Below are 17,500 nucleotides of genomic sequence, written 5' to 3' on the forward strand. Positions count from 1 at the left end.
CCAACCGACTCAAGAATAGCTTCTTCCCTGCTGCTGTCAGACCTTTGAATGGACCTACCTCGTACTAAATTGATCTTTCTCTACACCCTAGCTATGACTTTAACACTACACCCTCTCCTGTTCTTCTCTCCTATGTACTCTATGAACAGTATGTTTTGTCTGTATAGCGCGCAAGAAGCAATACTTTTCACTGTATCCCAATACATGTGACAATAATAAATCGAAATCTAAATCAAAGACATAGGAAATAGAAGCAGGAGTAGGCCACTCGGCCCCTCAAGTCTGCTCTGCTATTCGGTAAGATCATAGCTGATTCTCTATCTCAATGCCATATTCCCGTTTGTTCCCCCTGCCCCTTGATGCTATTAAGATCGAAACAAACTCTATCATTGTTAGAATTTTATATATTTCAAACAGATCTCTTCGCATTCTTCTAAACTCTAGTGAATACAGACCTACTCGAACCTCATAGGAGAGTCCTGCCAACCCCGGTATCAGCCTAGTGAACCACTGCTGCACTCTCTCTATGGGAAGTATATCCTTTCTTAGGCAGGGAGACCAACGCTTCACACAATACTCCAGGCGTGGTCCCACCAAGGCTTTGTATAACTACAGTAAGACATCCCTACTGCTCAAGTCAAATCCTCTTGCAATGAACACCAACATACCATTTGATTTTGATTTGATTCGATTTATTATTGCCACATGTATTGGGATACAGTGAAAAGTATTGTTTCTTGTGCGCTGTACAGACAAAGCATACCATTCATAGAGAAGGAAAGGAGAGAGTGCAGAGTGTAGTGTTACAGTCATAGCTAGGGTGTAGAGAAAAATCAACTTAATGCAAGATAAGTCCATTCAAAAGTCTGATGGCAGCAGGGAAGAAGCTGTTCTTGAGTCGGTTGGTACGTGACCTCAGACTTTTGTATCTTTTTCCCGATGGAAGAAGGTGGAAGAGAGAATGTCCGGGGTACGTGGGGTCCTTGATTATGCTGCTGCTTTGCCGAGGCAGCGGGAAGTGTAGACAGAGTCAATGGATGGGAGGCTGGTTTGCGTGATGGACTGGGCTACATTCACGACCTTTGTAGTTCCTTGCGGTCTTGGGCAGAGCAGGAGCCATACCGAGCTGTGATACATCTGGAAAGAATGCTTTCTATGGTGCATCTGTAAAAGTTGGTGAGAGTCGTAGCTGACATGCCAAATTTCCTTAGTCTCCTGAGAAAGTAGAGGCGTTGGTGGGCTTTCTTAACTATAGTGTCAGCATGGGGGGACCAGGACAAGTTGTTGGTGATCTGGACATCTAAAAACCTGAAGCTCTCGACCCTTTCTACTTCATCCCCGTTGATGTAGATAGGGGCATGTTCTCCTTTACGCTTCCTAATTTGTCTTCCTAATTATTTGATGTACTTGCAAGCTTGCTTTCAGTGGTTGGTGTACAAGGAAATTCTTTGTAAATAATAGTCTTCCTTTGTGCTTTTCACCCCGAAGTGGATAACTTCACATTTAACCGCGTTGTACTGCATCTACCATGTGTTTACCCATTCACTCAACCTGTCTAAATCACCTTGAAGCTAGTTTATAAGCTGCCACCAGTCTGAGCTAGCACCCTTAAGGCCAATACAGGCAATCCTTAGACTAATGGGCGCAATTGGTTCCTGATGACGGCATCTTAAATCTAAACGTCATGAATCAGAACATTGCCTGGTGGCCCAGTGGTTAGCACTGCTGCCTCACAGCGCCAGGGACCCGGGTTCGATTCCTGGCTTGGGTCACTGTCTGTGTGGAGTCTGCACCTTCTCCCCGTGTCTGCGTGGGTTTCCCCCGGGCGCTCCGGTTTCCTCCCATGGTCCGAAAGAAGTGCTGGTTAGGGTCCATTGGCCGTGCTAAATTCTCCCTCAGTGTACCCAAACAGGAGTGTGGCGGCTAGGGGATTTTCACAGTATCTTCATTGCAATGTTAATGTAAGCCTAATTGTGACACCAATAAAATAAACTTAAAACTTATTCGGTGTGGAGTCACATGTAGGCCAAACCGAGTAAGGATGGCCAATTTCCTTCTCTAAAGTGAGCCAGACGGGTTTTAACCTTGATCAGATGAGCTTAATAATTCCAGATTTATTCATTGAAGTTAAAAACTCCACCAGCTGCTGTGGTGGGATTCGAACCTATGCCCCATACATTAGTCTAAACTGCTGGATTACTAGCCCAGTGACATTACCACAAGACCACCACCTCCTCATGAGCAAAGCATAGCATGTAATGAAGCATTACTCCCTCCCCTGTGTAATACATTCCCCATTGAGCTAAAAGCCAACATTCTGTTTGCCTTTTCCATTGAATTTCACGCATATTCTATGTTTCCTGTTCACTTTATGTCCCCAGTTTCTCACCGATTAAATAATATTGCAATTCATCTTTCTGGCTTTCAAATACCTCACGCTTCTCCCACATCCGCTGCCACCATGTTGCATCCGTCAATGCCCTTCCTCTTCCTCCAAGGGATCTCTGTCTCTCTCTTGACACAACCTTGTATCCAGAGTAGGAACTGGGATCTGGTGTACAGTCGGATGGGACAACACCAGGGTCGGACTGTCACCGAGCGGCCTCTAGTCGTGTGTTGGGTTAGCCCACCAGGCCAGGTCTGCTGCTTCCCGTTGCTCATGACCCCCACTCTGAGAGGACAGCCCGAGGCCTGGCAAGCTTGATGGTTCCGGCCCAATGGAGCTTGGGTTCCCAGAGCACATCCCAGCCCAGATGGACCTCACCCAGATGCCATGTGCACCTTGCAGTGAAGATCACCCCAGTGGGAATTACCTGATACCCACCTGTAGCCGCAGGGTTTGAGGGCGGGGGGGAGGGGGGGGGGGGATGGAAGAGTTGTTAGCTTGGGCCATTTCTTTGACCGGCACGCATTGCCCTGAAGGAGGAGGGGGGTCTCATCATTTTGGGACCCTGGGTTCATTTAAACCGGGTTAGAGTTTTAACAACACCAGGTTAAAGTCCAACAGGTGTTGGTGTTGGACCTGGTGTTGTTAAAACTCTTATTGTGTTTACCCCAGTCCAACGGCGGCATCTCCACATCATTTTACAAGACCAGTTCAGACCAGTATTCCCATTTCACTGTTTTTTTTCCTTCTGGGAATGTCTGGGACATTTTGACAAGGATTATGTTTCTCCCTCCAGGCTGTGTGTGGGGCCATTGCTGGGATCCTTCATTACCTCTTCCTGACCTGCTTCATGTGGATGCTTCTGGAAGGTATCCAGCTCTACCTGATGATGGTCAAAGTCTTCCTGTCCCAGAGCCTCCGAGGGAAGTACACCTACCCGGTGGCCTACGGCATTCCCGCCATAATCGTCATCATCTCAGCGGCCTCCAACCCGACGGGATACGGCACCAGGGAATAGTGAGTGACTCTGCCATCAAATTGCATCACCTCTCTCTCTCTGTCCTTCCTTGTTCCCCGGGGGGGGAGGTGGGAATGGGAAGTGAGGGGTCGGGGGGCTGCTGGGCTCCAACCCTGAGGGGTGCAAGGCTTCCTGGGAATCTGGCATCATTCATAGATGTGGAGTCCAACAAATAAACCCATTGGACTTTAATCTGGTGTTGTGAGACCTCTTACCATCATTCATAGAGGCATAGAGGTTTACCGCATGGAAACAGGCCCTTCGGCCCAACTTGTCCATACTGGGTCCACACTTTTTTACCACTCAGCTAGTCCCACTTGCCTGTGTTTGTCCCATATCCCTCTCTATCCATCTTACCCATGTAACTGTCTAAATGCTTTTTAAAAGACAAAATTGTACCCGTCTCTACTATTAGCTCTGGCAGCTTGTTCCAGACACTCACCACCCACTGAGTGAAATAATTGCCCCTCTGGACCCTTTTGTATCTCTCCCCTCTCACCTTAAACCTATGCCCTCTAGTTTTAGACTCCCCTACCTTTGGGAAAAGATGTTGACTATCTACCTTGTCTATGCCCCTCATTATTTTATAGACCTCTATAAGATCACCCCTCAGCCTCCTACGCTCCAGGGAAAAAAGTCCCAGTCTATCCAGCCTCTCCTTATAACTCAAACCATCAAGTCCTGGTAGCATCCTAGAAAATCTTTTCTGCACTCTCTCTAGTTTAATAATATCCTTTCTATAATAGGGTGACCAGAACTGCACACAGTATTCCAAGTGTGGCCTTACCAATGTCTTGTACAACTTCAACAAGACGTCCCAACTCCTGTATTCAATGTTCTGACCGATGAAACCAAGCATGCTGAATGCCTTCTTCACCACTCTGTCCACCTGTGACTCCACTTTTAAGGAGCTCTGAACCTGTACCCATTCAAGCCTGAACAGAGAGTGCTGTTATGTCATGTTTAGCTTGCTGTACTTTGCATGCCAGTGCATTATGGGATGGCGGCCATGTTGTTTGTTGATTTAGCTGCTGAAGTAAAATAAATGGAAGAGTCATAGAGATTTACAGAAATAGGCTCTTCAGCCCATCGTGCCTGCACCGGCCATCAAGCACCTACCCTATGAGGGTGGCACGGTGGCACAGTGGTTAGCACCGCTGCCTCACAGCGCCAGGGACATGCGTTCAAATCTGGCCTCAGGTCACTGTCTGTGTGGAGTCTGCACGTTCTCCCCGTGTCTGCGTGGGATTCCTAAAGATGCTCCGGTTTCCTCCCTCAGTCCAAAGATGTATAGGTTAAGTGGATTGACCATGGGAAATACACTCTGTCAGAGAGTCAGTGCAAACTTGATGGGCCGAATGGCCTCTTCTGCACTGCAGGGGTTTGATGATTCTATCATTCGATCATTCTGATTCCATTTTCCTGCATTGGGTCCGGAGCCTTGGGACAATTTAGCACGGCCAATCCACCCAACCTACACATCTTTGGACACTAAGGGGCAATTTAGCATGGCCAATCCACCTAACCCGCGCATCTTTGGACACTAAGGGGCAATTTAGCATGGCCAATCCACCTAACCCGCGCATCTTTGGACACTAAGGGGCAATTTAGCATGGCCAATCCACCTAACCCGCGCATCTTTGGACACTAAGGGGCAATTTAGCATGGCCAATCCACCTAACCTGCACATCTTTGGACACTAAGGGGCAATTTAGCATGGCCAATCCACTTAACCCGCGCATCTTTGGACACTAAGGGGCAATTTAGCATGGCCAATCCACCTAACCTGCACATCTTTGGACACTAAGGGGCAATTTAGCATGGCCAATCCACTTAACCCGCGCATCTTTGGACACTAAGGGGCAATTTAGCATGGCCAATCCACCTAACCTACACATATTTGGACACTAAGGGGCAATTTAGCATGGCCAATCCACCTAACCTACACATATTTGGACTATGGGAGGAAACCAGAGCATCCGGAGGAAACCCACGCAGACACGGGGAGAACAGACGTGACCCAAGCTGGGAATCGAACCTGAGTCCCTGGCACTGTGAGACAGCAGTGCTAACAACTGTGTCACTCACTGGCCTCGGTTGCCCATCACTGATCCAGGTCAATCTTTGGAAGTTTGGCAACATTAGTCCCGGGAGGATTGAATGAGGGTTGCTGGGATCTGAGGAACGGTGGAAAGGGAGGGAGGGAAAGAGGCATCCGGGGGGAAGTGCCGTGTGTTCCGATGTCTGTTAATTGAGGTTGTTTTGCTCTCTCACAGTTGCTGGCTCTCCCTGGAGAGGGGCTTTCGCTGGAGCTTTGTGGGCCCTCTGTGCGTCATCTGCTTGGTAAGTGGCATTGGTCAGCGGGCCAGAACCACATCTGCACTGTGAGGGGGCCATAGGGGGGCACGGTGGCACAATGGTTGGCACTGCTGCCTCACAGCGCCGGGGACCCGGGTCCAATTCCTGCCTTGGGCCACTGTCCGTGTGGAGTTTGCACGTTCTCCCCGGGTCTGCATGGGTTTCGTCCGGGTGCTCCAGTTTCCTCCCACAATCCAAAGATGTGCAGGTTAGGTGGATTGACCGGGCTAAATTGCCCCTTAGTGTCCAAAGATGTGTAGGTTAGGTGGATTAGCCATGTTAAATTGCCCCTTAGTGTCCAAAGATGTGTGGCTTAGGGGGGGTTAGCGGGGTAAATACATGAGACTACAGGTAAGGGCCTGGGTGGGATTTTCTGTTGGAGAGTCGTTGCAGACTTATTGGACCGAATGGCCTCTCTCTGCACTGGAGGGATTCTATGGATTCAGGGATTCAGCCCCTGGAGCCCATTCCATCCCTCAGTGAGATTGCGACTGTTCAGAACCTTAATCCCATCCACTTGCCCTGGCTCCATATTCCCCGGCCTAGCAAAAAACCCCTGTAAATCTCAGCTTTAACATGATTCAAGGAGCTGCTCGTAGTGGGAGCTATCCACCCTTTGCGTGATGGATTATTTCCCAACTTCTCCCCCTACATGCCTCCCAGGCCCCCTCATGCCCCCTCTCACTCACACACACATAGCTCGAGTGGTGTTTACAGAACGCAGCCCAAATGCAGACTGACCACCCGCCTCCCCCATTCACCCCCCCCCTCTGCTGAGATCCCTCCAGTCGAGTGAGGTGCTGCAGTGGCGGCTCCCGTCCACAAGAGGGGCTTTGTTGGGGCTTTCTTGACGATATGGAAACTTATTTGCTGGGGCCATCTTCAGGCATCAAGTTAGTAATGCAGCAGTGCCGCACCAATTATTTAATTTAAATCATTCATGGGTCATGGGCATCGCTGGCTGGGTCAGTATTTATTGCCTATCCCTAGTTACCCTTCGAGGGCAGTTGAGAGTCAACCACATTGCTGTGGCTCTGGAGTCACATGTAGTCATGATGTGGAGATGCCGGCGTTGGACTGGGGTAAACACAGTAAGAAGTTTAACAACACCAGGTTAAAGTCCAACAGGTTTATTTGGTAGCAAAAGCCACACAAGCTTTCGAGGCTCTGAGCCCCTTCTTCAGGTGAGTGGGAATTCTGTTCACAAACAGAACTTATAAAGACACAGACTCAATTTACATGAATAATGGTTGGAATGCGAATACTTACAACTAATCCAGTCTTTAAGAAACAAAACAATGGGAGTGGAGAGAGCATCAAGACAGGCTAAAAAGATGTGTATTGTCTCCAGACAAGACAGCCAGTGAAACTCTGCAGGTCCACGCAACTGTGGGAGTTACAAATAGTGTGACATAAATTCTGATTCTAGGATCGCATGATAAAGACTCAGGAGGAAAAAAGCAGAAATATTTATGTGAAATAGTGTGACATAAACCCAATATCCCGGTTGAGGCCGTCCTCGTGTGTGCGGAACTTGGCTATCAGTTTCTGCTCCGCGACTCTGCGCTGTCGTGTGTCGCGAAGGCCGCCTTGGAGAACGCTTACCCGAATATCAGAGGCCGAATGCCCGTGACCGCTGAAGTGCTCCCCAACAGGAAGAGAACAGTCTTGCCTGGCCAGACATGTAGGCCAGACCGGGTAAGGACGGCAGATTTCCTTCCCTTAGGGACATTAGTGAACCAGATGGGTTTTTCCGACAATCGACAATGGTTTCATGGTCATCAGTAGATTCCTAATTCCAGATATTTTTTATTGAATTCTAGCCAGTAACCTCCCCTTCCAATGAAAGAATATTTTTTAAAATTCCTCTGTCTCATGTTCCAACTGTCCGTCAGTAATTTGCAATTTATAAAGCCAGCCTTGGGGGTGTCACTGCTAGCTCACTCATTCACTCACTCATTCACTCACTCACTCACTCACTCGCTCGCTCGCTCGCTCACTCACTCACTCACTCACTCACTCGGTCACTCACTCACTTGGTCACTCACTCACTCATTCACTCACTCATTCACTCACTCACTCGGTCACTCGGTCACTCACTCAGTCACTCATTCACTCACTCACTCACTCACTCGGTCACTCACTCACTTGGTCACTCACTCACTCATTCACTCACTCATTCACTCACTCGGTCACTCGGTCACTCACTCAGTCACTCATTCACTCACTCACTCACTCACTCACTCGGTCACTCACTCACTCACTCACTGACTCACTCGCTCACTCGGTCACTCACTTACTTGGTCACTCACACTCACTCACGCACTCACGCACTCACTCACTCACGCACTCACTCACTCACGCACTCACTCACTCACTCACTCGGTCACTCACTCACTCGATCACTCACTCACTCATTCACTCACTCATTCACTCACTCACTCACTCACTCGCTCACTCATTCACTCACTCACTCACTCACTCACTCGGTCACTCACTCACTTGCTCACTCGGTCACTCACTTACTTGGTCACTCACTCACACTCACTCACTCACTCACTCACTCACTCGGTCACCCACTCACTCACTCACTCATTCACTCACTCACTCACTCACTCATTCACTCACTCACTCACTCACTCGCTCACTCACTCACTTGGTCACTCACTCACTCGCTCAATCACTCACTCACTCACTTGGTCACTCTCACTCACTCACTTGGTCACTCCCTCACCCGCTCACTCACTCACTCACTCACTCAACTGGTCACTCATTCACTCACTCGCTCGCTCACACTCACTCGGTCACTCGCTCGCTCGCTCACTCACTCACTCGCTCACTCAGTCACTCGGTCACTCACTCACTTGGTCACTTACACTCGCTCACTCACTCACTCACTCACTCTCAGACTATTGTGATTAATATAACACAGCTCTAACAATACCTCTTCACTCACTCACTCACTCACTCATTCACTCACTCACTCACTCACTCTCAGACTATTGTGATTAATATAACTATTATATATTTTATTCTAACAATACCTCTTCACAATTTTCAGGTGAACTTGGCTTTCCTCATCTTGACGATATGGAAACTCGTTCAGAAATTTAACACCATTAACCCGGAGCGACCAATACTGCAAAAAATGAGGTATCTGATTCTGAGATTACTGTACGTGTAAGCAGCAGACATCACGTGGGCCTGGGGTTTAGGTGATATAATTCGCAGTCACTTCAATTCCCGCCACATTTAGTCCAAAGACGGCGGAATTCCAATGTGGTTCCAGGGCACGGGGCTGCCCTGTTTGCCTCGAGTGCTCCCAAGTCAACATTGGGAATGCCAGTGAAACATTGACGGGACTAAAAGAGAAGACGCTGGCCATTCAGCCCATTTTAGATTCAGAGAATCACTGCTACCCACCAGTCATGGCACCCAGCTGTTCCTTCGAGGGTTCAAGGGTGCTGTGCCCTATTAATGCCACCCAGCAATTTCCCGACGTACGCCATCAACGGGGGGGGGATGAAGAAATGACCAAAATCAAAATTGATGTCCAGAGGGGCAATTGTTTCACACCGAGGGTGGTGAGTGTCTGGAACAGGCTGCCAGAGGTAGTAGTAGAGGCGGGTACAATTTTGTCTTTTAAAAAGCATTCAGACAGTTACATGGGTACGATGGGTACAGAGGGATATGGGCCAAATGCGGGCAATTGGGGACGAGCTTAGTGGTTAAAAAAAAGGGGCGGCATGGATAAGTTGGGCCGAAGGGCCTGTTTCCATGCTGTAAGCCACTATGACTAAGATGTGCGATGGATGAACAATGCCTGCCTTCTGGTCCTGCGAAATTCAGTCGATGGGCGGGATTTTAGGACTTCACTCATCCCACAAATCCTGCCCGAGGTCAAAGGACCTTTTCCATGGTCCGTCCCTCACTCGCTCCGCTTCCTGTGGTTGGCTGGAGGGTAAGTCTCCGCCCTCTATCTCCGCGGAGAAATATTTCATCACATTTCAATATTGCAAAGATATTTCATTTTAATGCGTTGTTTTAATCCCAGTGACGTTTAGATATTTGACAGACTAATCAAATGGTTACTTCACTTTATACATCTAATCTACCACATCCAACTCCCCACCCCCACACACACACTGTCCCCATCCAACTCCCCACCCTCACACACACACTGTACCCCATCCAACTCCCCACCCTCACACACACACACTGTACCCCATCCAACTCCCCACCCTCACACACACACTGTATCCCATCCAACTCCCCACCCTCCCATACACACACTGTCCCCATCCAACTCCCCACCGTCACACACACACACTGTCCCCATCCAACTCCCCACCCTCACACACACACTGTATCCCATCCAACTCCCCACCCTCACACACACACACTGTACCCCATCCAACTCCCCACCCTCACACACACACTGTACCCCATCCAACTCCCCACCCTCACACACACACTGTACCCCATCCAACTCCCCACCCTCACACACACACACTCTACCCCATCCAACTCCCACCCTCACACACACACTGTACCCCATCCAACTCCCCACCCTCACACACACACACTGTACCCCATCCAACTCCCACCCTCACACACACACTGTACCCCATCCAACTCCCCACCCTCACACACACACACTGTACCCCATCCAACTCCCCACCCTCACACACACACACTGTACCCCATCCAACACCCCACCCTCACACACACACTGTACCCCATCAAACTCCCACCCTCACACACACACTGTACCCCATCCAACTCCCCACCCTCACACACACACACTGTACCCCATCCAACTCCCCACCCTCACACACACACTGTACCCCATCCAACTCCCCACCCCCACACACACACTGTACCCCATCCAACTCCCCACCCCCACACACACACTGTACCCCATCCAACTCCCCACCCTCACACACACACTGTACCCCATCAAACTCCCACCCTCACACACACACTGTACCCCATCCAACTCCCCACCCTCACACACACACACTGTACCCCATCCAACTCCCCACCCTCACACACACACTGTACCCCATCCAACTCCCCACCCTCACACACACACAGTATCCTATCCAACTCCCCACCCTCACACACACACTGTACCCCATCAAACTCCCACCCTCACACACACACTGTACCCCATCAAACACCCACCCTCACACACACACTGTACCCCATCAAACACCCACCCTCACACACACACTGTACCCCATCCAACTCCCCACCCTCACACACACACACTGTACCCCATCCAACTCCCCACCCTCACACACACACTGTACCCCATCCAACTCCCCACCCTCACACACACACTGTACCCCATCCAACTCCCCACCCTCACACACACACTGTATCCTATCCAACTCCCCACCCTCACACACACACTGTACCCCATCAAACTCCCACCCTCACACACACACTGTATCCTATCCAACTCCCCACCCTCACACACACACTGTACCCTATCCAACTCCCCACCCTCACACACACACTGTACCCTATCCAACTCCCCACCCTCACACACACACACTGTACCCCATCCAACTCCCCACCCTCACACACACACACTGTATCCTATCCAACTCCCCACCCTCACACACACACTGTACCCCATCAAACTCCCCACCCTCACACACACACTGTACCCCATCCAACTCCCCACCCTCACACACACACTGTATCCTATCCAACTCCCCACCCTCACACACACACTGTACCCCATCCAACTCCCCACCCTCACACACACACTGTACCCCATCCAACTCCCCACCCTCACACACACACAGTATCCTATCCAACTCCCCACCCTCACACACACACTGTACCCCATCAAACTCCCACCCTCACACACACACTGTACCCCATCAAACACCCACCCTCACACACACACTGTACCCCATCAAACACCCACCCTCACACACACACTGTACCCCATCCAACTCCCCACCCTCACACACACACACTGTACCCCATCCAACTCCCCACCCTCACACACACACTGTACCCCATCCAACTCCCCACCCTCACACACACACTGTACCCCATCCAACTCCCCACCCTCACACACACACTGTATCCTATCCAACTCCCCACCCTCACACACACACACTGTACCCCATCCAACTCCCCACCCTCACACACACACTGTACCCCATCCAACTCCCCACCCTCACACACACACTGTACCCCATCCAACTCCCCACCCTCACACACACACTGTATCCTATCCAACTCCCCACCCTCACACACACACTGTACCCCATCAAACTCCCACCCTCACACACACACTGTATCCTATCCAACTCCCCACCCTCACACACACACTGTACCCTATCCAACTCCCCACCCTCACACACACACTGTACCCTATCCAACTCCCCACCCTCACACACACACACTGTACCCCATCCAACTCCCCACCCTCACACACACACACTGTATCCTATCCAACGCCCATCTAGCTGTTTCTACAGTGTCCTCCCATCAGAGTATCAGTCCACCATTTGCAAATACATTTCTCTGTCTGTTGTGTCTCTGTGGCTGTGTGTTTTATTCTGTTTCCTGTTTGCCTTGTACAGAATTTTCATTGTCACAGCGTTCGCTCAGTTGGTTTTGCTGGGCTGTTCCTGGATATTTGGGGTTTTCCATTTTCAGGAGCGGACAATTGCCCTGGCCTATATATTCACCATACTCAACAGTTTCCAGGGAGTGTTCATTTTTATCCTGCACTGTCTGAATAACAAGCAGGTAAGAGTCAGTGTAGCCTGGGTCTAAGCCCTCAATTTACACCATCGTGAAAGTCTCTTTGTACAACAGTCTGAGTGTTCCAGCACTGAGTGTGTGTGTGAGTGTGTCTGTATATGTACATTAACACCACAATTAAGTTACAGTGTGCGAGTGTGTGTGTGAGAGTGTGTGTGAGAGTGTGTGAGTGTGCGAGTGTGTGTGTAAGTGCGTGAGTGTGTGTGTGAGTGTGCGAGTGTGTATGCGAGTGTGTGTGTGCGAGTGTGTGTGTGCCTGTGTGAGTGAGTGTGTGTGTGTGTGAGTGTGTGTGCGTGAGTGTGTGTGTGTGAGTGTGGGTGTGCGAGTGTGTGTGTGCCTGTGTGAGTGAGTGTGTGTGTGTGTGAGTGTGTGTGCGTGAGTGTGTGTGTGTGAGTGTGGGTGTGTGAGTGTGTGAGTGCGAGTGTGTGTGTGCGAGTGTGTGTGTGCCTGTGTGAGTGAGTGTGTGTGGGTGTGTTTGGGTGTGCGTGTGCATGTGTGTGTGAGTGTGAGTGTGTGTGGGTGTGCGTGTGTGTGTGAGTGTGTGTGTGTGAGTGTGAGTGTGTGTGTGTGTGTGTGGGTGTGTTTGGGTGTGTGTGTGAGTGTGAGTGTGTGTGTGTGGGTGTGTGTGTGGGTGTGTGTGGGTGTTGACCGTGATGGATCCGCAGTTTATTTGCCGTGTCTGCTTCCTCCTGTGTGTGTTGCCAGGTCCGAGATGAATATCGCAGGTGCATTGCCAGGTTCAGCGTTGCAATGAAGATCTCGAAATATACCACCTTCGCTGATTCCTCACACCGGACCACCTCGACGCGGGTAAGCGTCTCCACACTCACCGTGTACACTACTGAAACAATCCGTGTGTGACTGGACCATCGGCGGATAAATTCTTCCTGGATGTCACTCATTTGCCTTACAACCCGAGGATATTGGGATCCAGGTTTAATTACAGAAAAGCCCCGTTGTTGCTTTATTAATTTATTCACTGGACTCACTGATTCGGTCAATTCCATTCAGAAGGCCAAAAGAAATAGGAAAAGGAGGAGGCCATTCGGCCCCTTGAATCCACTCCGGGATGCAATGGGATCATGGCAGGTCTTTTGGCATCTCTAATTGTCCCTTGAGAAAGGTGGAGGTGAGATGCCTTCTTGAGCCGCTGTAGTTTATGTGGTGTAGGTACACCCACTGTGCTGTTAGGGAGGGAAGTGAAGGATTTTGACCCAGCGACAGTGAGGGAACGGCCAATATGTTTAAAGTTTTTAAAGTTTATTTATTAGAGGGTGAGAAGTTGAACTGACAAAAGAGTCGGGATCTAGAACAGAATTCCCGCCAATTCAGCGCTTTTGGGAGAACCGCGGCCGTGATTGGAGATTATTGATACATCAAGATAGTTTTAAAGTTTATTTATTAATCACAAGTCGGCTTACATTAACACTGCAATGAAGTTACTATGAAAATCCCCTAGTCGCCACACTCCGGCGCCTGTTCGGGTACACTGAGGGAGAATTTAGCATGGCCAATGCACCCTAAACAGCACATCTTTTGGACTGTGGGAGGACCCGGAGGAAAACCCACGCAGACACGGGGAGAACGTGCAGACTCCACACAGACAGAGACCCAAGCCGGGAATCGAACCCGGGTCCCTGGCGCCGTGAGGCAGCAGTGCTAACCCACTGGGCCACTGTGCTGCCTAAAGATTTGGACCCAGCGACAGTGAAGGAACAGCCAATATCGTAGAATCATAGAATCCCTACAGTGCAGAAGGAGGCCATTCGGCCCATCGAGTCTGCTCCGACCACAATCCCATCCAGGGCCCTATCCCCGTAACATATTTGGATATATTTCCAAGTCAGGGCTGGTGTGTGGTTTGGAAGGGAAACCTCCAGATGGTGGCGTTCCCCGTGTGTCTGCTGCTGTTGTCCTTCTAGATGGTAGAGGACGCAGGGTTTGGAAGTTCTTGCCTTGGGAGACTTGGCAAGTCGCTGCTTCTGATAAAAGGACTCAGTCCAACCTGAATGCCGTTCTAACGTTCCACTGCACCTCCTCACTCGCTGATCCTGTGTCATTTAACCCCTCAGGCCCAGATGAAAGAGACGGAGTCAAGCGCGTGAGAGTGTCTGATCGACCAGCCTGCAATTCCTCTCCATGCCGCCAGGTGGAGCCACAACCCCGTAGAAACCAGCCAACCAATGCCAAGTGTGGAAATATTAACCTCCCTGGTAGAGTCACCAGGATTGGCCTGGAGTGTCCAGGAACCAAAGATAAAACTCCAGGACACTGCTATGTGCGGAAATAATCGGGGCGCTGATTTTCATTTTTTTACCAGTTCCTTTGTAGATTTCTCTTTACCAGATACATTGAAAATGGAGGGGGCGGAGGTGGGGCGTGGGGGGGGGGGGGAGGGGGCGTGAGGGGGGGTGGCGGCAGAGGTGGGGGGGGTGGCGGCGGAGGTGGGGTGGTGGGGTAAAAAGGCTCTTTGTCTGACAGTTAAGCATAATCCGATTGGGTCTTGAGTCTTTTGTGCTTTCCAATTGGCCAAAAGAGTCACAAAGATGGCCGACTGGTGGGCTGGAAAGTGGGGGGGGGGGGGGGGGGGGGGGGGTGGGGGTGGGGGGAGGTCATGTGAAGGGACCTCCGGGATTGCATTGGTCAGTTGGTAACTGGCCATGGGGGCTCCTTGCATTTTGCGCTTGACTTGAACTTCTATAACTTTCGGAGTTGGGGTAGTGCAATGCTTGAGTGATATTTTTGGTTCGGTTGCCGTGCCCAGGAGGGATTCAGTCCCGCTTCAAGGCCTGATAAGATTTGCTAGAGTATCAATCCAAATCCTGTTCCCCAAGAACTGCCAACGCTTTCCCACACCGCCATCGCAACAGGAACACTTTGCCTCCCAGCCCCCTCCGACCCCTGGATCTGTATCTCCCGCTCCTGGATCCTGAATTCTTGTTTGGAATGATCAACATGCTATGGGTTCCATTGACCAGAAACTTATCTGGACCAGCCATATAAACACAGTGGCTACAAGAGCAGGTCAGAGGCTGGGAATCCTGCAGTGAGTAACTCACCTCCTGACTCCCCAAAACCTATCCACCATCTACAAGGCACAAGCCAGGAATGGAATATTCTCTACTTGCCTGGATGGGTGCAGCTCCAACAACACTCAAGAAGCTCAAACACCATCCAGGATACACATCTCTCTCTCACACACACACCCGTCTCTCTCTCACACACACCCGTCTCTCTCTCTCTCTCTCTCTCACACACACAACCATCTCTCTCTCTCTCACACACACCCGTCTCTCACTCACACACATCTCTCTCACACATGCACACTCATACAACACACTCTCTCACTCACACACACAAATCTCTCTCACACACATCTCTCTCACACACACCCATCTCTCTCTCTCACACACACATCCGTCTCTCTCTCACACACATCTTTCACACACACTCACACAACACACTCTCTCACTCACACACACAAATCTCTCTCACACACATCCGCCTCTCTCTCTCACGCACTCTGTCTCACACACACCCGTCTCTCTCTCTCTCTCACACACACACACACCCCCGTTTCTCAAGCACACATCTCTCACGCAGCCCCGCTTTATTGACACCCCATCCATAAACATTCACTCCCTCCACCACCGACGCTCAGTAGCAGCAGTGTGTACGATCTACAAGATGCACTGCAGCAATTCACCAAAGATCCTCAGACAGCACCTTCCAAACCCACGATCACTTCCATCTAGAAGGACAAGGGCAGCAGACACATGGGAACACCACCACCTGCAAGTTCCACTCACCATCCTGACTTGGAAATATATCGGCCATTCCTTCACTGTTGCTGGGTCAAAATCCTGGAACTCCCTCCCTAACAGCACTGTGGGTGTGATGCACTATCAATCAAACAAAGACCAGTTTGTACGCAAGAACAAATAGGCTTTTATTAGCAAAAGACTTGGAGCACACCCATGCCGATGAACTGGTCCAGAGACTGAGGCAGGGGGGTGGGGAGCAGTCACCTTTATACCTGGACCAGGGGGGGAGGAGTCCCAGGCAGGGCCGGCAGGGACATGTCCAGGCATGTCACACACACACACACAGGCAATAAGCTAACAGTGGTTTACCACAGGGTGTACCTACAGAACAAGGACTGCAGCACGGGTTAAGTCACATGGGGCGGAATGGAGGCGAGTGCAGCCGGAAAATCCCGCCCATGGCATCTGCGTTTCGCATGAGCTCAGGTTTATGGAGGGTAGAATGTGGGAGACCAACCAAGAGGACATTGGAATAGTCCAATCCATAGGGAAGCTATGGGGGCCTTAGCTGCAGGCGTCTGACTCAGGCCTGAAACCCAGCCATAAAAATCATCAAAGAATTCACCATTGTGTGAACTGGAGCCTCACAGTCAGAAAGGACACTTGAATAGAGACTTATTCCATGTCCCAGGTTCTGTCAACACCACCCCTGCTGTCACTGAGTGTCTGAACTGATGTGAAACCGCGCATTGCAAACTGTAAATTATCCGCATGCCACTGGATTTTCTCAGTAAAAAACATTCTCCTCGACACATGTTACAATGCTGCTTTCTAATTCGAGAGGATTGTAAACTTGGCCAAGGGAAAGTATCATCACTTTGCTGTCTTGTTACATTGCTGTTCTGATTTTTAATCTTTACTCATTCCCATTTCTCCCTTCCCCTGGCCATCTCCTCGGTGTACACCATTGTACACCATTGTACACCATTGTACACCATTGTACACCATTGTACACCATTGCCATGGACAGATTCCTTATCCCATTCTACACTTGCATTCCACCTGGAGGAGAACATATCCTCGGATAAAGATATCCTTGGAGAAGCCTATCCTTCACTGATGTCTACGCACACACACACACACACACTCACACACACTCACACACACTCACACACACAC

The 17,500-nt window shown here is 50.2% G+C and overlaps 1 protein-coding gene across 1 annotated transcript in view; it reads left to right on the forward strand.

Moving 5' to 3' along the window:
• LOC144507665 (adhesion G protein-coupled receptor E5-like) overlaps window positions 1-14,895 on the forward strand; it is a 75,517-nt gene extending 60,622 nt beyond the window's left edge. Inside the window, exons 11-16 of the mRNA XM_078234822.1 lie at window positions 3,183-3,403; window positions 5,681-5,747; window positions 8,824-8,915; window positions 12,374-12,542; window positions 13,263-13,367; window positions 14,630-14,895. Of these exons, the coding sequence (XP_078090948.1) occupies window positions 3,183-3,403; window positions 5,681-5,747; window positions 8,824-8,915; window positions 12,374-12,542; window positions 13,263-13,367; window positions 14,630-14,662 (687 nt within the window). The 3' untranslated portion in view covers window positions 14,663-14,895. The remainder of the gene's footprint in view (window positions 1-3,182; window positions 3,404-5,680; window positions 5,748-8,823; window positions 8,916-12,373; window positions 12,543-13,262; window positions 13,368-14,629) is intronic.
• Window positions 14,896-17,500: the final 2,605 nt, after the last annotated feature.

This window comes from Mustelus asterias, chromosome 19, assembly GCF_964213995.1.
Source record: "Mustelus asterias chromosome 19, sMusAst1.hap1.1, whole genome shotgun sequence".
Classification (NCBI taxonomy): Eukaryota; Metazoa; Chordata; class Chondrichthyes; order Carcharhiniformes; family Triakidae; genus Mustelus; species Mustelus asterias.